General features: G+C 47.6%; 1 protein-coding gene across 1 annotated transcript in view; it reads right to left on the bottom strand.

Moving 5' to 3' along the window:
* The window catches only part of PPP1R13B (protein phosphatase 1, regulatory subunit 13B), a 63,183-nt gene that overhangs the window by 5,139 nt on the left and 38,457 nt on the right, over window positions 1-19,587 (bottom strand). The window contains exons 5-12 of the mRNA XM_011991568.1: window positions 15,487-15,661; window positions 14,414-14,610; window positions 11,285-11,425; window positions 7,513-7,693; window positions 3,787-3,956; window positions 2,948-3,449; window positions 985-1,754; window positions 50-187 (exon numbers count right to left, since the gene is read on the bottom strand). Of these exons, the coding sequence (XP_011846958.1) occupies window positions 50-187; window positions 985-1,754; window positions 2,948-3,449; window positions 3,787-3,956; window positions 7,513-7,693; window positions 11,285-11,425; window positions 14,414-14,610; window positions 15,487-15,661 (2,274 nt within the window). The remainder of the gene's footprint in view (window positions 1-49; window positions 188-984; window positions 1,755-2,947; window positions 3,450-3,786; window positions 3,957-7,512; window positions 7,694-11,284; window positions 11,426-14,413; window positions 14,611-15,486; window positions 15,662-19,587) is intronic.

The raw sequence follows: 19,587 nt of genomic DNA, 5'->3' as shown, positions 1-19,587 counted from the left end.
CCGCCCCCTCGCCCCCAGCAGCGTGCACTGGTCCCCAGCTGCAGCTCACCTCGTAGATGATCCTCTGCACCAGATCGAACTCTCCTTCCAGAGATGCGTCTAGAAGCAGTGCCAGGGGGTTAAACCGGACTCTCAGCCCATGCCCTGTCCGCTCCGAGTTGGGCTTCTTCAAGTTGGTCCGTTTGCTCTGTTGGGAAGGAAGCAAGCTTTCCAGTTAGAGCTGGTCCACTAAAGTCTAAGAACCCACGCCTGCTGCGAAAGAGTGGTGAGAGCTAAAGCCCAAAGACAGTGGCTCTGTGAAGCATCCCTGGTGTGGCAGCAGTAGCAGCACCCAGGTGACCACCTCAAGTAAGGGGCAGGGCCACTCTATGCTCACTATAAGGGAGAGCACTGCCCTGGGGCCTGAGTCCCTGGCTCACTCACAGAGGGACACGGTTGTGTTTGAGCTTCTGGCCACTCCTCGGAAGACCCTGTGGGAGGGAGGGTGGCGTGTGACTGCCAAGTAGCTGATGGGAGCCAGCAGCTCGTTCCTGCCCACATGCGATAGGGTTCTTCCTGCTACAGCACCAGATCCTAGTGGAGAAAACCCCACCGAGGGTTCCCTGAGATGGCGCCTGGCTCCCTCTCTGCTCCATCAACACTGACCTCCCACCCAGGGCCTTTGTCTAGATGCTTCTTCCCTCGTCTCTCTACAGGACCTTCAGGTGCCAGCGACAGCTCCCCTTCCTCAGGAAAGCCTCTGGAGCTCCCTGACCAGCTGTCTGGAGCTCCCTGGCCACATGCACAGTGTGGCCAAGCCCCATTTGTCATGCCTTTTCATGCCCCATTGGTCTGTGTGACTGTCCGTCCTCCCCACAAGACCTAACTCAGGGACATCCCTGGTTCTCAATGCTCCCAGCACAGCCTGACCAAGGGAGGACCCCAGAGGTCCTAGTTGCATGAATGACCAGGAAAGCCAGGCTTTGGTCTAGCAATGACACCCACCGTGGAGGTGGCAGGAGGGTGGCTGGCAGGGGGAAGAGGTGCTGGAGGGACCTGCTCTTCCCCTGGAGATGGGGCCTCGACCACAGGACTTGGGATCTGCTCCGTGGAGGGGACCGTGGCCACATTGTTGTTATTGTCCTCCGCCGGCTCGGCAGTTTGGTAGGTGGTTTGCGGACAGATGAGCTCCTCTGGTTCGGGGGAAGGTAACTCATTATCATTGGCATCTGACGACGGGGCAGGCTCGGCGGGGAGTGGGGCTGTAGGCTGGGCAGGGGGGGGCTCTTCCAGGTTTCCATTGGCATTGGTGTTTCCATTGTCCACATCGGCCAAGGTGCCCATGAAGTCCTGGGAGGGGCTGGGCTGGTAGAAAGGGGTGCCCTCCATGCCGCCGGCCAGGGTGTTGAAGCGCTGGTACAGCAGCTTCTGGATGTTGGGCCCGCCGGGGCCTTCGGGCTCTGTGATGGAGCTGCGCTTCTTCAGGGGCCGGGGCGCATTGGCCAGCTTCCGGCGGAGGGCCTCCAGGTCCGCGTCACTCTGGTAGCGCAGTGGCGAATGCACGATGGGCGTGAGCTTGGTGGGGCTGAGTGGCCGTGGCAGGCTCTCCACGGTGCTGCCATCTGTGGGGGCGGCGGGGCCGTCCTGCTCGGGCTCTTTCTCAGCACTTTCTGAGGGTGGCTGAGGCTGTGGTGTGCCCGTGGACAGTGACCCGTGAAGAAACGGCAGCGGCGATGGAGATGTTGAACCCGAAGGTAAAACAGGCTTACCATACACTGCGAGAGACACAAAGGGCAGAGGCAATTTGGACCTCACTGCAGAGATCTAGTCATACACACCTATGATTACACCAGAGGCAGGCTCCTGCAGAGACATATATACATCTGCTGCTGTTCTTCAATTCTCATTTCAAATCTCTGAGGAAACCTCCTCCTCCTAGAGCCTCCACTGACTCCTTCTGAAAGGTGCAGTGCCTCTCTTACGTGTCGGTTTTTATATTTGGGTTTCCAGAACTGGAGGTTTTTCAGAAGAAAAAAATAGGCTGCTAACCCAACTTTCCCGCCGCAGACAAGCCTGCCTGTTTTCTGGCCAAGGAAAAAGACAAAAACCACTAAACATGCATCTGATTCTCGGACTAACTCAGGTGACGGAGAAACACGCGCCTCCTCAGAGCAGGAAGGTTTTACCTGAAGTCCAGGAGCTCTTGAGAATGGTCTAAGCCTTTCCCACCATGGCCATAACCCTCCCCACAAGGGAACACTGCACCACCACCTGGGAGGTCCCTGTGCAGGGAGTGACCAGGCACGTCCAGGAATCCCTCAACTATGAGTCTAGAAGCTGCAGCCAATGCCCAGGAATGTCTAAGGAGGCCCTAACCTAGAACTGACCCGCGGCTTCCTCCCATAAGAGCTGGAAACACCATCGGCCTCTGTGGTAGGTGTTGAACTAAGCTACCTTCTCTCAGCTGCCTTCTTAGAACATCTGAGCTCCATAACCCAAACCAAGGCTTTCCTCTCCTCTGGGCTATGGGGGAGGCTCCTAAGCAGCAGAGGCCCTCCTTAAATTGCCCATGCCCAGGGGTTGGGTTCAGCCACTGCCAGGAGGGCCAATGGTCAAGGCCACCCTCTGCTCACTGGACAGCTCCTGGCACAAGTTACCATGAAACACAAGGAAAAGAGGAAATTCTCAACATCTCACCCTTCCTGGAGCTGGATTTCCTAAGTAGCACAGGGAGGTGGCTGCTCAGACAGGAAGTCAGAGAACTGTGAGCCATCTGCAAAACGGCCTCCTCTATGCATTCCAGCTTCCATTCCCTTCTCACACTGACACCCAAGGCTGTACTTTTACGTAAGAATTAAGTTTAACCCTAAATAGCACATGGCCCAAATATAAAGATATGCATTAGTATTTTCTTAATTAAAAGTATAATTTTCTAGCCCAAGAAAAGGAGAGTATAAACCCACTCTACCTGCTTTAACTGACTTATTTAAGGCGCTGTGTGCTCCCGGCTGGTAATTCTTAGGTGGTGTGGCTTGCTGGAGGTACATGGAGTATATGGAACTTGAATTCACTGTCTGGGGTCCTTTCCTGGGAGACTGTGGCCTTGATCCTTTATCGGCCAGGAAGGGCCTAATGGCCACTGTCAGTGGGAGTTCAGGCTTGCTGTCCCCAGCTGGAAATGCAGGTGGTCCCGCTGGCGGGTACGTGGGACTTGGCGGTACAGAAATCCTCTGCTGAATCTGTTGTGAAGAGCCTGGCTGGGGGGCACTGCCTGTGGGGGGCAGCAGGGTGGGCCTCTGTCGACTTGGCAGGCCTGCATTGGGCCTGGGCAGGCTGCCTTCCTTCCTCCTTTCCAGGGAGCTTGTCGACCCAGGACCCAGAGGTGTGGGACTTGGGTATGTCCCATAGCTTGGAGGCAGCTGTTTGCCTCCACCCGGGATGGGAGGTGGCACTTTACCCATCTCGGCGCCCTAAGTTTAGGTGTTAAGAAGAAAAACAAAGTCACCCTTTGAGCAGTTAAGCATATTTCCACCCACATTCCCGAAAGAATACACAGTAGGATTTGTAATCCGTCAAATTGGCTGGGACCAGGGCATGGGGCACACTGTTGAGCTCATTGCCTGTCTGCAAAAGTTCTGACCGAAAGGTGTGTGTACTCGTGGGCTGCTCAGGCTCTTGGCGCCCAGTAACCCTCTCAGGACTTCGGGTGTTGTCTGGACAATAACAGGATTAACTTGCCTCCTGACAAGTCATACCCTTTAGATTAGTACTAAGGCAGAAGAGAGCTCTGTTGAAGAGCTTGCCTACCGGCTTCTCCGCGGATCCCAGTGCTGAGAAGGGCACAGGCTGGCTGGAGACGGTGCCCTGCTTGACAGACCCCTCCACGCTCGGATCCTTCCAGTCTGCACCAGCCACCTGCACTGGTTTCACTGAAGAGCTAGAATTCTGTTTTAATGTTGGCCAGTTTCCATCATTAGCTTGAAAAGAACACAGAACTTAAGTAAAACTATTCTTGATGTTAGTTGAACCAACCTAAGAATAACACCCTGCCAGAAACAAAAACAGCACTGGGACATCCCATTCTGATGCTGATCCATTAACCAAGTGGTTGACCACCAGCCACATGCACAACTGATCTCCTCCAGCGCCCACAGACCCGTGCACAAGACCAAGGGATGGGCTCTGCTGGCAGCTCACTGCCAATGCCCAAATCGCCTCAAGTGTTAGCAGAGACTCACGCCAAACCAAGGTTCCACTGGTGCGGGCCCGGGGCTGCGCCCTATTTCAACACAGGTCAAATCCATTACATTAGCACCACCAAATAAAACAAGCACTGGCCCTTACTTTTGAAACACTGTTTATAAACACAATTACATGGAGCAATAGAAAAGATTGATCTTTTGACTTCATAACAGGTTTGACCTGTAGCACTTTCATTACTGAGATAAAAAGTTCTGCCCTCTAAGGTCACTTATGATCACAGGAGACCCATGCAAGTCCCCACTGATGTGCGTAGCAGGAGGAGCAGGCTATCGTTCTGTTGCAGTGATTAGAAAGCCAGTCATCAACCCCAAGTTTTTAGGAAAGCCACTGAAATGATACGTTCTTTATGGAGTATTTTCCAAACTGAAAAAGGGTGCAGAAGTGTCCCCTGGTAACACAGGACCCCTCACAGTGGCCTAAAGTCCATTATAACACAGGTTCCTGGGTTTTCTTTCACAGGAACAGGTGCTGAACTGAACTAAAGTGTTCAGCACTTCCAGCGCCACCAGCAATATGGGACAGACAGAAATCAGAGGGACTGTTTTGGGCCCTCCTGGCAGGAACAGCACATCCCCTTCCCTATCCCATCTGCCAGCACAGGCAACTAAGCAGCAGCAGGAAAATGATTGGTCCTCACAACAACGCTTGAGCCAGAACTCTGGACTCATAGAACATGACAAGGAAGCTTCCCAACTGCACTCTGAGCGCCTGGGCAACACAGGGGCCCACCAGCCGCAGCCTCACATGGCTGGCTCCTAAGCCAAACCGATCCGATGCAGCAGCACTGCAACCCCAGCCGCATACACTGCTGGGCTGCTAAAGTGTGACGCTGCTAAACATCACTGCTGGCTCCAGGCAGCAGCTTCTGCGACAGCTCTAGTCAAGCCCCGTGGGTCCTGGCGAGGCATTTCAAGGCCCCTGGACCAACTGCCATCTTGCTCCATGTGGCCTGGAGGATGTGTGGCCAGAAACCTGCAGGCTCCCCAAGAACAGGGCCTGTGCTCTCAGGGTCACAGGGAATGTGGCTGTCCAGCTGCTTCAGAAACCACCCAGCAACAGGAAGTTTTATGGAAATCAGCCATAGTGGGGACCAAAAAGCAATTTTCTCCTTTCTTCAAAACAAGGCAAGAGGTATAGAAGGAAAATCACTTATTTTCACTGTAGAGGAACAATTATCTTTTAGTATGACTGTAAAACTAAAAGCCTCATAATAAACTCAGAAAATTATCTTAATTTTGTAAAAACAAACAAAAAACCCTCCAAAACAAAACCCATGCTATGCCAGCATCTGTCCCTCGGTGTCACACCCTTTCTGAGGATGGGAGGGTACATGTGAACCCACCCAAACTCCGTACCTGTCTGTTGAAGAAAGGGACAAATTATGTTTGTGTGGCATCTTTTTCAAGTCTAGATGTGATGAGCAGACCTTTGTCAGTTTGGAAAAACAAGTGATAGTTGATTTTGTACATATTAAAGAGGACATAGCTTCCCACTAAGCTTGTCAGCCAACATACGGTTTACAAATGGGCTTGCAGAGGGCCGCGAGGAGCCATAGTTAGGCCCGACGTCGAGGTCTGACACTGTCCATGAGCTGGTCACTCTGGGTTTACTGTGGCCATCTGTGTGACACAGAACCAGGACAGCCAACAGCGAGGGATTAGAGTCCCTGCCAGGAGGTTTCACACCCCAGCTCCACCTCTGGGCTGAGCTTCTGTCCCCACTCTGAAGGCGAGCACAGGTTTCCTGTGTCCATGACTTTAAACCACAGCAGAGACTAGGACCACGGCTTTGTGAAGGCATCTCCTTCCTACAACCCCTTGAGGCAGCACAGCAGACACCAACAGGGATGGGAAACAGCAGATATTCTCAGCTTGGGGAGTTTTTCAAACGAAGTCAGCAGAGAAGTAGCTGGCTGTGCTAATTACCTCCCACTGGAAACAGACAAATATCTACTCCTACCACAGGGTGGTTAAAACTATAAATAACAGCTTAGCAGAGCAAGCTGTAGTTAGGGGTTCATGCCAACCCCACACTTTATGTGGCTGCTGAGACACGGCCATAAGGGATCTGAGTGGGGGCTTGTGGCTCACAAGGGCTGGTGATGGCCTTCTCTTCTGGAGTTCAGAACAAGCCCCAAGCTCCCCAGTGGGGGCAACAGATGTGTCGCTGTCCCTCCTGGGGGGCAGGCAAGAGAAAAGGAAGCAAACAAAGATAAGCACAAATCCACCACCAATGCTGAAAAGGGGGCTCAAAACACAGGCCTGATGGCCAGAGAGTTAACAGTACTGTTTTCATAAATGAAGGCGTGTTTCAATACATCAGGACAGGGATTCCTGACGCTGTGTGTTAAGGGAAATGTGTCAACCCCAGTCATAAAGTCTTACTGCAAGGAAGTCCCAACACTTTTAATGCATTGGTTGAGAAACAGACTCTCCACGAACAGCTTGCCCTCTGCTTGGCAGGGACGCCACCCGTGGACTACACTGGAGCACGGAGCTGGAGGCCCAAGTCCATCACACAGCACCACTGTGAGGTCAAGACCAAAGCAATGATGTGTGGACTTTGATCAATGAGGAGAGAGCTCTGTTTGTAGGGGCAGCCCCTCCACCTGGCTGGCTGCAGCTGAGTTGTGGTGAGGCATCCATGCCGGCCCTCAGTGTCCTCAGGGTAACTAAACCTGCAGTAGGAGAGGACACTTGTGGGTCAGCTTTTTTTTTTTTTGAGATGACGTTTCACTCTTGTTGCCCAGGCTGGAGCACAGTGGCACGATCTTGGCTCACTGCAAGCTCCGCCTCCTGGGTTCAAGTGATTCTCCTGCCTCAGCCTCCCGAGTAGCTGGGATTACAGGTGCACGCCACCACACCCAGCTGATTTTTGTATTTTTAGTAGAGACGGGGTTTCACCATGTTGGCCAGACTGGTCTTGACCTCCTGACCTCAGGTGATCCACCCGCCTCAGCCTCCCAAAGTGCTGGGATTACAGATGTGAGCCACCACGCCCAGCCCATGGATCAGAGTTTTAATCAATCATTTGTGTTTTGAAAAACCACACAATAGAGACCTCTGGTTCAGTAAAAATAACTTGTTTCTTTTTGGAGTTGTTACCACGGGGGAACACAGCTCCCCACATGCCTCAGGGGGAGACTGAGCCTGGAGTCTGATGATGTGTGGGTCAGAGTCTCAGGAGCCTGCCACGCCCCCTACCCCTCCACCGCAAGCCCCATTCCCTGCTCACAAACTCTCCCCTACAAAGAGGGCCAGGACCACTCACCGGATTTGGATCTTCCATGAGCAGCATTTGAGGCAATACTGAGAGATTGGGGCTTTATGGGGTCCCCCAGGACAGGAAAGCTTCCGGCACTGGGAACCTGGATATAAGGCCCCACAGCAGCGACCCTGCCGGATGTGCTCAGAGGTGACTGTGGTGACGACGTGCCATTCACACGGTTCAGCTACAAATTGGGAAGAAATGAGAGTCAAGATTCCCCTAAATTAAAAGAAATCCTAAGCCTAGTGCAAGAGACTGCCAGCTCGGACAGAAACCAATCACTCAGTGGTTTGTTTTTAGGAAGCGTGTCATCTGGAAAGATCGGCATCTAGAAGGGGAGACTGCGGAGAAGGAACTGTAGCTTCCTATGAGCAATTCTCTGACAACACCCACCCATCCGGAGCCGCACACATGAGCTGACACCAGGGCAGAGCGACTTCCCCGTGATCCACATGTAGCTTCCCTCTTACTCAGGATGCTCTTCCTCCCTTAGGTTGGCACAGAGACATTGGTCAAATCCTAGGCCTGAGCCTGGCTTCAAATTCCCTCTTCTGTCACTTACTCACTGTGCTGCTTTGGGCAGGTGACTTGGCCTCTGTGCCCACACCTGTAAAGTCAGGATAAGGGCTGTAGTCAGTACTGTCCAAGCCACATGGGGCACAGTGAGCAGAGAAGACTCTGACTCCGAGCAATGAGCCCAGTTCCCTGAAGGCAGCGCTGCCCTTCTCAGCCAGGACACAGAGCCACAAACAGAGGACACTGTTCACGTAACACTGCTCAGGAACAACGGGGCCTGGAATAGGGATTCTAGAGAACTACTGACTCCTCGAGATGTCAATATAGGCTCTAAATGGGATGCATAACCCATCTGATTGTCTGTAAGATTCTACATGCGTGAGCAGAGATCATTTCATAGGTCATCTTGGGGTGAGGGGTCGTGGCTTTCACAACTGCTCAAAGTTGCCTATGACCTCAGGGTGGAGACGCATCTCTGCAAAAATAAAAAATACTGACTGCTTCAAGGCGATCCCTTGAAGTGTAGGTGGAATGAATCTAGCTATTTGTGATGGTTAACTTTATACATCACCTTGGCTAGTAACCAGTTATTTGGCCAAACACCAGACTACATGTTATGGAAAAGGTATTTTCTAGATAAGATTAATTTTTTTTTTTTTTAAATTTCCATAGGTTATTGGGAAACAGGTGGTGTTTGGTTACATGAGTAAGTTATTTAGTGGTGATTTGTGAGATATGGTGAACTCAAGCACTGGTACACTGCACACAATTTGTAGTCTTTTATCCCTCACCCCCTTCCCACCCTTTCCCCCTGAGTCCCCAAAGTCCACTGTGTCATTCTTATGCCTTTGCATCCTCATAGCTTAGCTCCCACTTATGAGTGAGAACATAACGATGTTTGGTTTTCCATTCCTGAGTTACTTCACTTAGAATAACAGTCTCCAATCTGCATGAGATTAACTTTTAAATTGGTAGATTTGAGTAAAGCAGATGACCCTCTAGAAGGTGGGTGGGCCCCATCCAATCAGTGGAATGCCCTAAGAGAAACAGAGAGATGCCCTGAGAAAGCGCGATCCTGCCTAGAGTCGGCCTTCGGACTCCAGCTGCAACATCTCTCCTGGGCCTCCAGGCTGCTGGCCAGCCTCACAGATTTTGGACTTGCCAATGTCCACCATCATGTGAGTCAATTCCTTAAATCACACACACACACGTCCACAATCACATGAGCCAATTCCTTAAGATAAATCTCTCTTCCTTTCTCTACACAAACACACACACACACACGTGCACGCGCGCACTACTGGTTCTTTCTCTGGGGAGCCCTGACTACTACGCCATTACTGAAGAGCATACGTAAGCACAGAGAAAGTGCTTGCAGCCTCTCTCTTACATGGCCTCTTTGTTGTTAATCTTGAGAAAAAGGAAAACCAATATCTGAAATCATAAAGTTGTACAAATTACTGACCTTTAAACTCACTGTTTTTTTAAAAGAAGGGCAGATTTGTAAATAAGAAACTGTGACACCCACAGAACTGGAAGCCCCCTTCTTCGTCTACCACCCTCTAAACCCACTCCCCCTAGGCAAAGTCCCTCAAGCCCATGCTGTCTCCTCAGAGCATCTTTCAGAGAAGCAGAGACTAACAAGAGGACACTCTTCTGTCACCAAACTATACGCAGAAGGGAGATGTGGGAAGGGCGTCCTTGCTGGTGGGTCAGGAGAGTGGGTGTGCCACTCTCCTACCACGAGGGCAGAGTGTACTCAGCTCTGCATTCAGGCACTGCTCCCTTAATAACTGAGTGCCACAGGTGCGAGAAAAGTCAAGTGCCACATCCGGCCAAAGACAAAGAGTGCAGGCGCCCCTCCTCCATGCAGGTGGCTCAGTGATACATGTGCTCACCAATGCACTGTGAGTGGCAGCAAGACTCAGGACTCCCTGCCTGACTACAGAGGGTGGTAAAGGGGTTACAGGCTCTGGTTATAGCTTTCAGATGGTACAACCAGAATGAGGTAATGACCTGGAAAGACACCTTTAAAAAAAGACTAAGTGAGACAGTGAGACTAGTGTAATTCCTGCAATCCCATTTTCAGTTAAAGTTCTGTACCTTTGTGTCTTTTTTTTTTTTGAGATGGAGTCTCGCTCTGTTGCCCAGGCTGGAGTGCAGTGGCGCGATCTCGGCTCACTGCAAGCTCCGCCCCCTGGATTCACGCCATTCTCCTGCCTCAGCCTCCCGAGTAGCTGGGACTACAGGTGCCCGCCATCGCGCCCGGCTAATTTTTTTGTTTTTTTTTTTTAGTAGAGACAGGGTTTCACTGTGTTAGCCAGGATGGTCTCGATCTCCTGACCTTGTGATCCGCCCGCCTCGGCCTCCCAAAGTGCTGGGATTACAGGCGTGAGCCACTGTGCCCAGCCACCTTTGTGTCTTTATTAAGGAAAAGACTGGAACCATTAGCAATTACCACCTCTAGAGAACAGGTGGAAAGGACTTTCACATTTTCCCTTAAATATTTCTGTATTTACCTTAAGAGATTTATCTTAAGGAATTGACTCGTGATTGTGGACGCTGGCAAGTCCAAAATCTTTGATACTGAATTTCAAAGGTTAATAAATACACATTTTTTCAATGAGCATTTATTCAATGAGTATTTTATTGTATTATTTTTTCGATAAGTATTTATTCAATGGGTATTTTATTGTATTACTTTTTCAATGAGTATTTACTACCTTTGAAATTCAGTATCAAATAAGGATTTTTTAGAAGTACAACCCCTTATGTAGCATTTTGGTCAAGAGTTTACAAAATCCTTCCACATGGCTTATTTATAAGAATGCTTACAACAACTCATGGGGCAGGTAGGACAAATCACTTTACAGCAAGAACATGAGGCTATGCAAGTCAAGGAATTTGCTCAAACTGGCACAGCTTAAAACGACAGAGTGCAGACCATGACAGATGCTGCGACTCCAGAGCCAACAACATCCTCCGGTGAAGAGGAGACAGCAGAAACACATGGGGAGGAAGGAAGGCCAGGACACGGAGAGCAAGGGTGCAGGCTGGGGATGGTTTTGCCTCCACACACTAGGAAACAAATGAGTTGTTGGGAGAAGGAACTTTGTTCTGTCATTTTTGATGGTTTATGGCCTATTTATGTTTTATCAGCTACAACGGATAGGGGGAGCATAATGCTACTTACAGAAGATGAGCAATGCTTGGATAAACTATCTTTAGTAGTTTATCTCACAAAAACTTTTTCACATGCCTGAATTTTTTTCCCATAGAGACGTTCACGCAGTTCACTGATTCGCTTGTCCATCATGGCCACCTCCATGTTGCGCTTATTTAAGAGTTCCTTCTGCTGCTGAAGTTTTGAATTTTGTTCCTGGTTAAGCTGGTTACGAATCTACAAACCACAAAATACAACTTTTATGATTTGCGTTAATTAAAAGTCAAATTCTCATTGCCCGGGAGATTAAAAAAGAAAAAGTAGCATTAAGTTCTGATGTATATTTACATGCATGCACTGCCACCTTGTGTGAAATATTTCACAGGTACAGCAGAGATGAAGCCAGGACAGAGTTCTCATGGAACAAAGAAAGAGCGAACATCTGTGATGCATCTTCTTCAAAGCACACGAAATGACTAGTGCGAATGATGATTACAGGAGACTGAGTGCGGTATAACTAAAGGAAAATCTGCTCCACTCCATGGAGCTGCTTCAGGCCTGAGCCCACCACATGATGCACCTTACTGTGAAGGCAGCAGGAAATTCAAAAAGGACCAAAAACGATGGCCTGAATCACCAAGTGAAGCACCTTTACGTCATTTTAGTGGCTTGCAACCAGCGTTTTTAAGAAATGAACTAGGATAGAACAGAAAATATCAGAGTGTACTTCCCATAGTAAGAGTTGTCTTAAACTTTCAGATGCCCACAGCACTAGTGCATACACACGTCCATGTGTATACTCAACAGGACATAAAATGTACTTTTAAAAACTGGACTGCAGGCCAGGTGCGGTGGCTCACACCTGTAATCCCAGCACTTTGGGAGGCCGAGGCAGGTGGATCACCTGAGGTCAAGAGTTCAAGATCAGCCTGGCCAACATGGTAAAACCCCGTTTCTACTAAAAATACAAAATTTAGCCGGGTGTGGTGGCGTGCGCCTATAATCCCAGCTACTCAGGAGGCTGAGGCAAGAGAACTGCTTGAAACCAGGAGGTGGTGGTTGCAGTGAGCTGAGATTGCCCCACTGCACTACAGCCTGGGCAACAGAGCCAGACTCTTTCTTAAAACAAAACAAAACAACAACAATAAAAACTGGGTTGCAAGCTGGGCGCGGTGGCTCACGCCTGTAATCCCAGCACTTTGGGAGGCCAAGGTGGGCAGATCGTGAGCTCAGGAGTTTGAGACCAGCCTGGCCAACATGGTGAAACTCCGTCTCTAATAAAAATACAAAAATTAGCCAGGAGTGGTGGTAGGCACCTGTAATCCCAGCCAGTGCGGAGGCTGAGGCAGGAGAATCCCTTGAACTCAGGAGGCAGAGGTTGCAGTGAGCCAAGATCATGGCACTGCACTCCAGCCTCGGATTCCGTCTGAAAAAAAAAAAAAAAAAAACAAAACTGGATTGCAGTCCAAAAAGCTGGAAAGAAATGACATCCTTGTATCACACTCATCACATTTCATCAAAAAATCCTTAAAACCTCGCTTAAAATGTAAAAGAAGTCATGAAACCTTATAATACTGTAGTACTTCTATGCATGTATGTTAAAGAACAGCAGCCACAAGTGATTTTACTCTATGTAGTTAAATACCCTCATTTCATAAAATGATATAATACTTTTTCTAGCAAGTGCTAATAAAGCAGCAAGACCTATTTCTGGCTTGAAAAATCGCCTGCTGAATGACAACTTCTGAGACATGAAAATATTGAGGATTGTTCAGGACTGAATATGTCCCCCAAAATCTCTATGTTGAAGCCCTAACCCCAATGTAATGGTGTCTGGAGGTAGGGTCTTTACGAGGTAATTAGGTTTAGGCAAGGTCATGAGGGTGGGGCCCCCCATGATGAAGTTAATGGAGACAGACTAAAACTCTCTCTCCACCACGTGGGGACACAGTGAGAAGGCGGCTCTCTGCAAGCCAGAAAGTGAACACTCAATGGGAACTGAATTTGCAGGCACCTTGATCTTGGACTTCCAGCCTCCAGAATGGTGGGAAATAAATGTCTATAGTTTAAGCCATCCAGCCTATGATATTTTGTTACAGCAGTCTGAGCTAAGACAAGGATTTAACAATAGGCACCTAGCTCATCAAAAGAGTTTACACAAAGGCCTTAAAATATCATCTAAGTTTAATTCTTTACTGGATTATTATTAAATTCTTTTGTGCTGAAAACATCCTAAGTGAAAGAAGCCGGTCACAAAGGACCACATACAGGGTGTGTTTTGGTTAATATCCCTTAACTAAAATGCTGGGGACCCAGAAGCATTTCAGACGTTGGATTCATTCAGATTTTTAAATATTTACGTTATATTTACCTGTTTAGCATCCTTCCTAATTTGGAAATCCGAAATCCAAAATCCAAAATGCTCCAGTGAGCATGTATTTCCTTTGCATGCCACAGTGGAGCTCAGAAAGTTTCAGATTTGAAGCATTTTAGATTATCGGATTAAGGATGCTCAACCTGTACTGCATGACTCCACTCATATGAAATGTCCAGAATAGCCAAATCCACAGAGACAGAAAGTAGATTTGTGGCTGCCAGGCTCTGGAGGGTATGGAGGTTGTGGGGTGATGGCTAAGAGGTATGGGCCTTCTTTTTGGGTGATAAAAATGTCTAAAATTAATTGTGGTGGTAGACGTAACTGATAAGTCTGTGAAGGTACTGAAGTCACTGAATTGTATCCTTGAAATGGATGAATTGTATGCTGTGTGAATTATATCCCTTTTTTTGTTTAAGACAGTCTCACTCTGCCGCCCAGGCTTGAGTGCAGTGGTGCAATCTTGGCTCACTGTAGCCTCTGCCTTCTGGGTTCAAGCGATTCTTCTGTCTGGGGGCTGGGACTACAGGTATGCGCCACCACGCCCAGCTAATTTTTGTATTTTTAGTGGAGATGGGGTTTCACCATATTGGCCAGACTGGTCTTGAACTCCTGACCTTGTGATCTGCCTGCCTCGGCTTCCCAAAGTGCTGGGATTACAGGTGTAAGCCACCACACTCGGACTATCCCAAGTCATTTTAAAAATTATTTTGTACTGAATATATCTCGTGCCTACTATTAAATAAGAATCTACTAATTTGTTTCCACTTCCTAAGGTTTCCAACCCATGCTAACGAAAGACAGAAAGATGAGAATGTTTTAATACAACCACTGCCAGACCCAGGAGTTACCTGTAGTTCTTGGTACAGTCTTTTTAGCTCCACCGCTGCTGGTCCTGTCAATTTGCCATTATAAGACTGGAACCCATTCAGTTTTCCTTTCTTTAAATCTTCCAACTGCTGACTAAGCTGATCAACCCTTAAAATTGCAGTCTGTACTTCCTGCTTCTTTTCCTGGAACATGGCACTGAACCTTTCTATTTCAGCAGCTATAATTGCCCACACACAAAAAAAGAATAAAACATTTAGTTGATCCTTTTTTTTTTTTCTCATTTCTTACACTGAACTTAATTCTAGTATCATCTAGTGCCAGACCCTGGAGACAGTTGTGATATGCAGAATCCAAAACACATTTCAAAAAGCCTTTGGGACACATGTATCTGATTACTCATAAAGCAAATAATTATATTTGCATTAATTCCTGACTATTCTTTAGGGTAATCAGTCCATAAGCTAGTTTGTTCAAGTGACTTAGAAATCTCTGAGACCAAAGGTTTTGTGAAGGCAGGGCCATCCAAGCCTGTCTCATGCATCACTGTGACTTACAAGTAGGCATAGACTGAACCAGTGAATAAAATAAGAGTTCATACAGAAAAAAAGTGAGCAAAATCAGCATAACTTATCTTAATGCACGGATACAAGTTAAGTTATTCAAGAAAAACAGACCCTCTGAATGAGTAAGACTTGGAGTGCCCCACCCTAATCCAAAGGGCCACTGGTACCAATGTAACGAGAGGATCTTTCTACTGCATCTAAGGGTCGCAAGGTATCTTTATTTTTTTGAGACAGGGTCTCACTGTCATTCAGGCTGGGGAGCACTGGCCCGATCATGGCTTACTGCAGCCTTGACCTCCCAGGTTCAAGCAATCCTCCCACCTCAGCCTCTCAAGTAGCTGGGACTACACAATTCTAAGATCACTTATCGTAACCAATCCATCCTTTTAGATGCAAATAACAGAGCAAAACTTTAGCACACTTCCTATTTAGTCCTGTGAATCTGTGACTGAATTGTCAGGCAGTTAGACTGTGTTTCACTGGATCTGGGCCTGGTGAGAGTGGTGTCAGGGGGTGTTGCAGGCACGTACACAGATTGCCGTTCATGATTTTGCTGTAGTCGACTTGTCCTCTCATGGCACGAATTTTCTTCAGCTTGTTCTCCTGGGCTTCAACTCGTTCTTTCAATTTCTGAAGCTTCTCATTTTCAGAAATAGACTGCTGCTGACGGCGCTCCTGTTGCTTTAGAAAATGTAAACGCTGTTCCTAAAAAAGAAAGAAAAATGTAACTTTGGAAATTGAAGGCCGGGCACAGTGGCTCACACCTGTAATCCCAGCACTTTGAGAGGTTGAGGTGGGTGGATCACCTGAGGTCAGGAGTTCGAGACCAGCCTGGCCAACATGGTGAAACCCTGTCTCTACTAAAAATGCAAAAAGTAACTGGGCGTTGTGGTGGGCGCCTATAGTCCCAGCTACTTAGGAGGCTGAGGCAGGAGAATCACTTGAAACCGGGAGATGGAGGTTGCAGTGAGCTGAGATCGTGCCACTGCACTCCAGCCTGGGTGCCAGCGTGAAACTGTCTCAAAAAAAAAAAAAGAAAAAAGAAAACTGAAACTTATGATTACTTTTATATACTCAAAAAGAAAAATGTGACAGTATTCTACAGTACCACTCATCTTAATGAATACTAAAACACTAGAGGAATCTTAGACCACACAAAACTGAAATTATTGGGCATATCTAAGTATGAAATAGTAAGAGCTGGGGGGTTTTTAAGAGAGAGGGTTTTTTCTTTTGTTTTGAGACGTAGTCTCGCTCTGTCGCCCAGGCTGGAGTGCAGTGGCACGATCTCGGCTCACTGTAAGCTCCACCTCCCAGGTTCACATCATTCTCCTGCCTCAGCCCCCTAAGTAGATGGGACTACAGGCGTCCACCACCATACCCAACTAATTTTTCTGTATTTTTTTAGTAGAGATGGGGTTTCACCGTGTCAGCCAGGATGGTCTCGATCTCCTGACCTTGTGATCCGCCCGCCTCGGCCTCCCAAAGTGCTGGGATTACAGGCGTGAGCCACCGCGCCCGGTGAGAGAGGGTTTTCTTATGCACACAGATCTACACCAGTTAATATAAGCGCTTCTGCAGAAAACCTCCCAGCAGCAGAACATGCACTAACACAATCTCCTCTTCACTCTATCACATCTGTGAAGTCCCAGTGAGCCTTACTTTCCTGCTGCAAGTAATACATTTCATGCTGCTACAAAGTGGCTTACAAGAATCTAATTCATTTCCTAAAGGACATGAACACTGACCAGCAGAGGATTTTACACTGAAAAGAGATAAGGTGATCAGTAAGGAGATAAATCTTCAATTTGTTATGATACTGAACAATCAAGGAACTGTCTGCTTTCTCCAGGATTAGTTTCTTCAATAATAAAACATTTTAGAGTCAAACAATACCAGAACAATCTAAAAATAACAATATATGCAATACTCTTCAATAGGGTTTTCCCTATTAATGTGAAAACATACCTTAAAGATAAGAGTCAACATTAAATATTCATGATCCCATATTTATGCATAAAATATACCTAAATAAGGAGAGATTTGAGGTGTGATTATGAAGGCACTACATACTACACTCTAAGGTAAAACAATATGTGCTTAAATATTTAAGATGCAGCATTAACTTGTGATTTACATTGCTGAAAATATCTACAACTATTTTTAACAGCAATACTCTTGGATCAGTATTTGGAAAAAAATAAAAAGCAGAATTAGAAAATTTTTACAATGACATAATACTATGTATATTTTATCTCAGAACTCTTATTAATGGGACACTTTCCAAGTGAACTTTTAATCATGTTTATTCTCATAAATCCAATAAACGTTGAGACAACTTTTTAAAACAAGTCCAACCCAAATTATTATTTACATAAAAGTGGATAGTACAATAAAGTATACAGTCACTCCATACATTTTTTAAAAATTCAGATTGAACATTTTAGTCATAAAGAAAATCTCTCTACAGAAGAAAGCAATTAAGAACCTAGTTGGTAATGTTTAAAAACATTATCTTTAAAGCAGTTTGGAATTTTTTTTTTTTTTTCCATTTTGAGACAGAGTCTCGCTCTGTCGCCCAGTCTGCAGTATAATGGCGTGATCTCAGCTCACTGCAACCTCCACCTCCCGGCTTCAAGTGATTCTCCTGCTCAGCCTGAGTGGCTGGGATTATAGGCGTGAGCCACTACGTCTGCCTAATTTTTGTATTTTTAGTAGAGTCAGGGTTTCGCCATGTTGGTCAGGCTGATCTCGAACTCCTGACCTCAGATGATCCACCTGCCTCGGCCTCCCAAAGTATTGGGATTACAGGCGTGAGCCACCACGCCCGGCCAGTTTTGGAACATTTTAAGATCATTTACAACATGGATCATTTCCAGCAGGCATGTGTGATAGATGTGATGTTTCAATTACGTATGACTAAACCATTATTTAGAAAAATTCCAGTTTCGATAACCAGTGTAGAACTCAGTATATGTAATGATCTATGCCCCACACTGTAATAAAGCAAACAAGTCCAACCTAGAGTAGGCACGCTGGAAAGCCCCGTTAACCACCTGTCATTGTCTTGATGGCCCTGATCAGTGTTTTCATCACCGATTGCTGCTTTCTTCTTGAACACTAATACCAATGACATAGCCAAGAGCATACCCAGAGGCAAAAGGAGAAAACGAAAGCACCCTTTCTTCCCGATTTTTGTTTGTTTGTTTGTTTGAGATGGAGTCTTGCTCTGTCGCCCAGGCTGGAGTGCAGCAGCGCAATCTCCACTCACTGTAAGCTCCGCCTCCCGGGTTCACGCCATTCTCCTGCCTCAGCCTCCAGAGTAGGTGGGACTACAGGGGCCCACCACCCGGCCTGGCTAATTTTTTAAAATATATTTTTAGTAGAAACGGGGTTTCACCGTGTTAGCCAGGATGGTCTCGAACTCCTGATGTTGTGAGCTGCCCACCTTGGCCTCCCAAAGTGGTGGGATTACAGGCATGAGCCACCGCGCCTGCCCCTCTTTTTTTTTTTTTTTTTTTTTTTAATACAGGGTCTCACTTACTCTTGTCACCCAGGCTAGAGTGCAGTGGCATGATCTTGGCTCACAGTAACTAGCTCCTGGACTCAAGTGATCCTCCTGCCTCAACCTCCCACATAGCTGGGACCACAGCCACATGACACCATGCCTGGCTAATTTTTTTTATTTTTTGTAGAGACAGGGTCTCCCTATATTTCCCAGGTCCTGAACTCCAGGGCTCAAGCAATCCTCCTGCCTGCTGGGATTACAGGCAGGAGCCACTGTGCCTGGCCCATTTTCAAATTTTATCTATGGGCCAGGTGCAGTGGCTCAAGCCTGCAATCCCAGCACTTTGGGAGGCCGAGAAGGGCGGATCACGAGGTCAAGAGATCGAGACCATCCTGGCTAAAACAGTGAAACCCCATCTCTACTAAAAAAATACAAAAAACTAGCCGAGCGAGGTGGCGGGCGCCTGTAGTCCCAGCTACTCAGGAGGCTGAGGCAGAAGAATGGCGTGAACCCGGGAGGCGGAGCTTGCAGTGAGCTGAGATCTGGCCACAGCACTCCAGACTGGGCAACAGAGCGAGACTCCGTCTCAAGAAAAAAAAAAAAAAAAAAAATTTTTATCTATGATTTTAATAAGGTCATCAGTTTCCTGTTTGGGGTGTCTATTGTGTCTGTCAAAGGTGAGATACTCTTGGCCGGGCGCGGTGGCTCACGCCTGTAATCCCAGCACTTTGGGAGGCCGAGGCGGGTGGATCACGAGGTCAGGAGATCGAGACCATCCTGGCTAACACGGTGAAACCCTGTCTCTACTAAAAAATATAAAAAATTAGCCGGGTGTGGTGGCGGGCACCTGTAGTCCCAGCTACTCGGGAGGCTGAGGCGGGAGAATGGCATGAACCCGGGAGGCGGAGCTTGCAGTGAGCCGAGACTGCGCCACTGCACTCCAGCCTGGGTGACAGAGCGAGACTCCATCTCCAAAAAAACAAACAAACAAACAAAGGTGAGATACTCTTGTTCTGATAGCTTCCCAACTTCCAGAAACTACAGTATGCATATATTATTATGGAAGTGATAACAAACAGAGAAAGACCGCACTTAGCACTCCCATGGCATGGTCCTATTTTAT

Source organism: Mandrillus leucophaeus, unplaced genomic scaffold, assembly GCF_000951045.1.
Source record: "Mandrillus leucophaeus isolate KB7577 unplaced genomic scaffold, Mleu.le_1.0 Scaffold4, whole genome shotgun sequence".
Lineage (NCBI taxonomy): Eukaryota > Metazoa > Chordata > Mammalia > Primates > Cercopithecidae > Mandrillus > Mandrillus leucophaeus.
The sequence above is the reverse complement of the archived record's forward strand: the minus strand, read 5'-3'. Positions and strand labels throughout refer to the sequence as shown.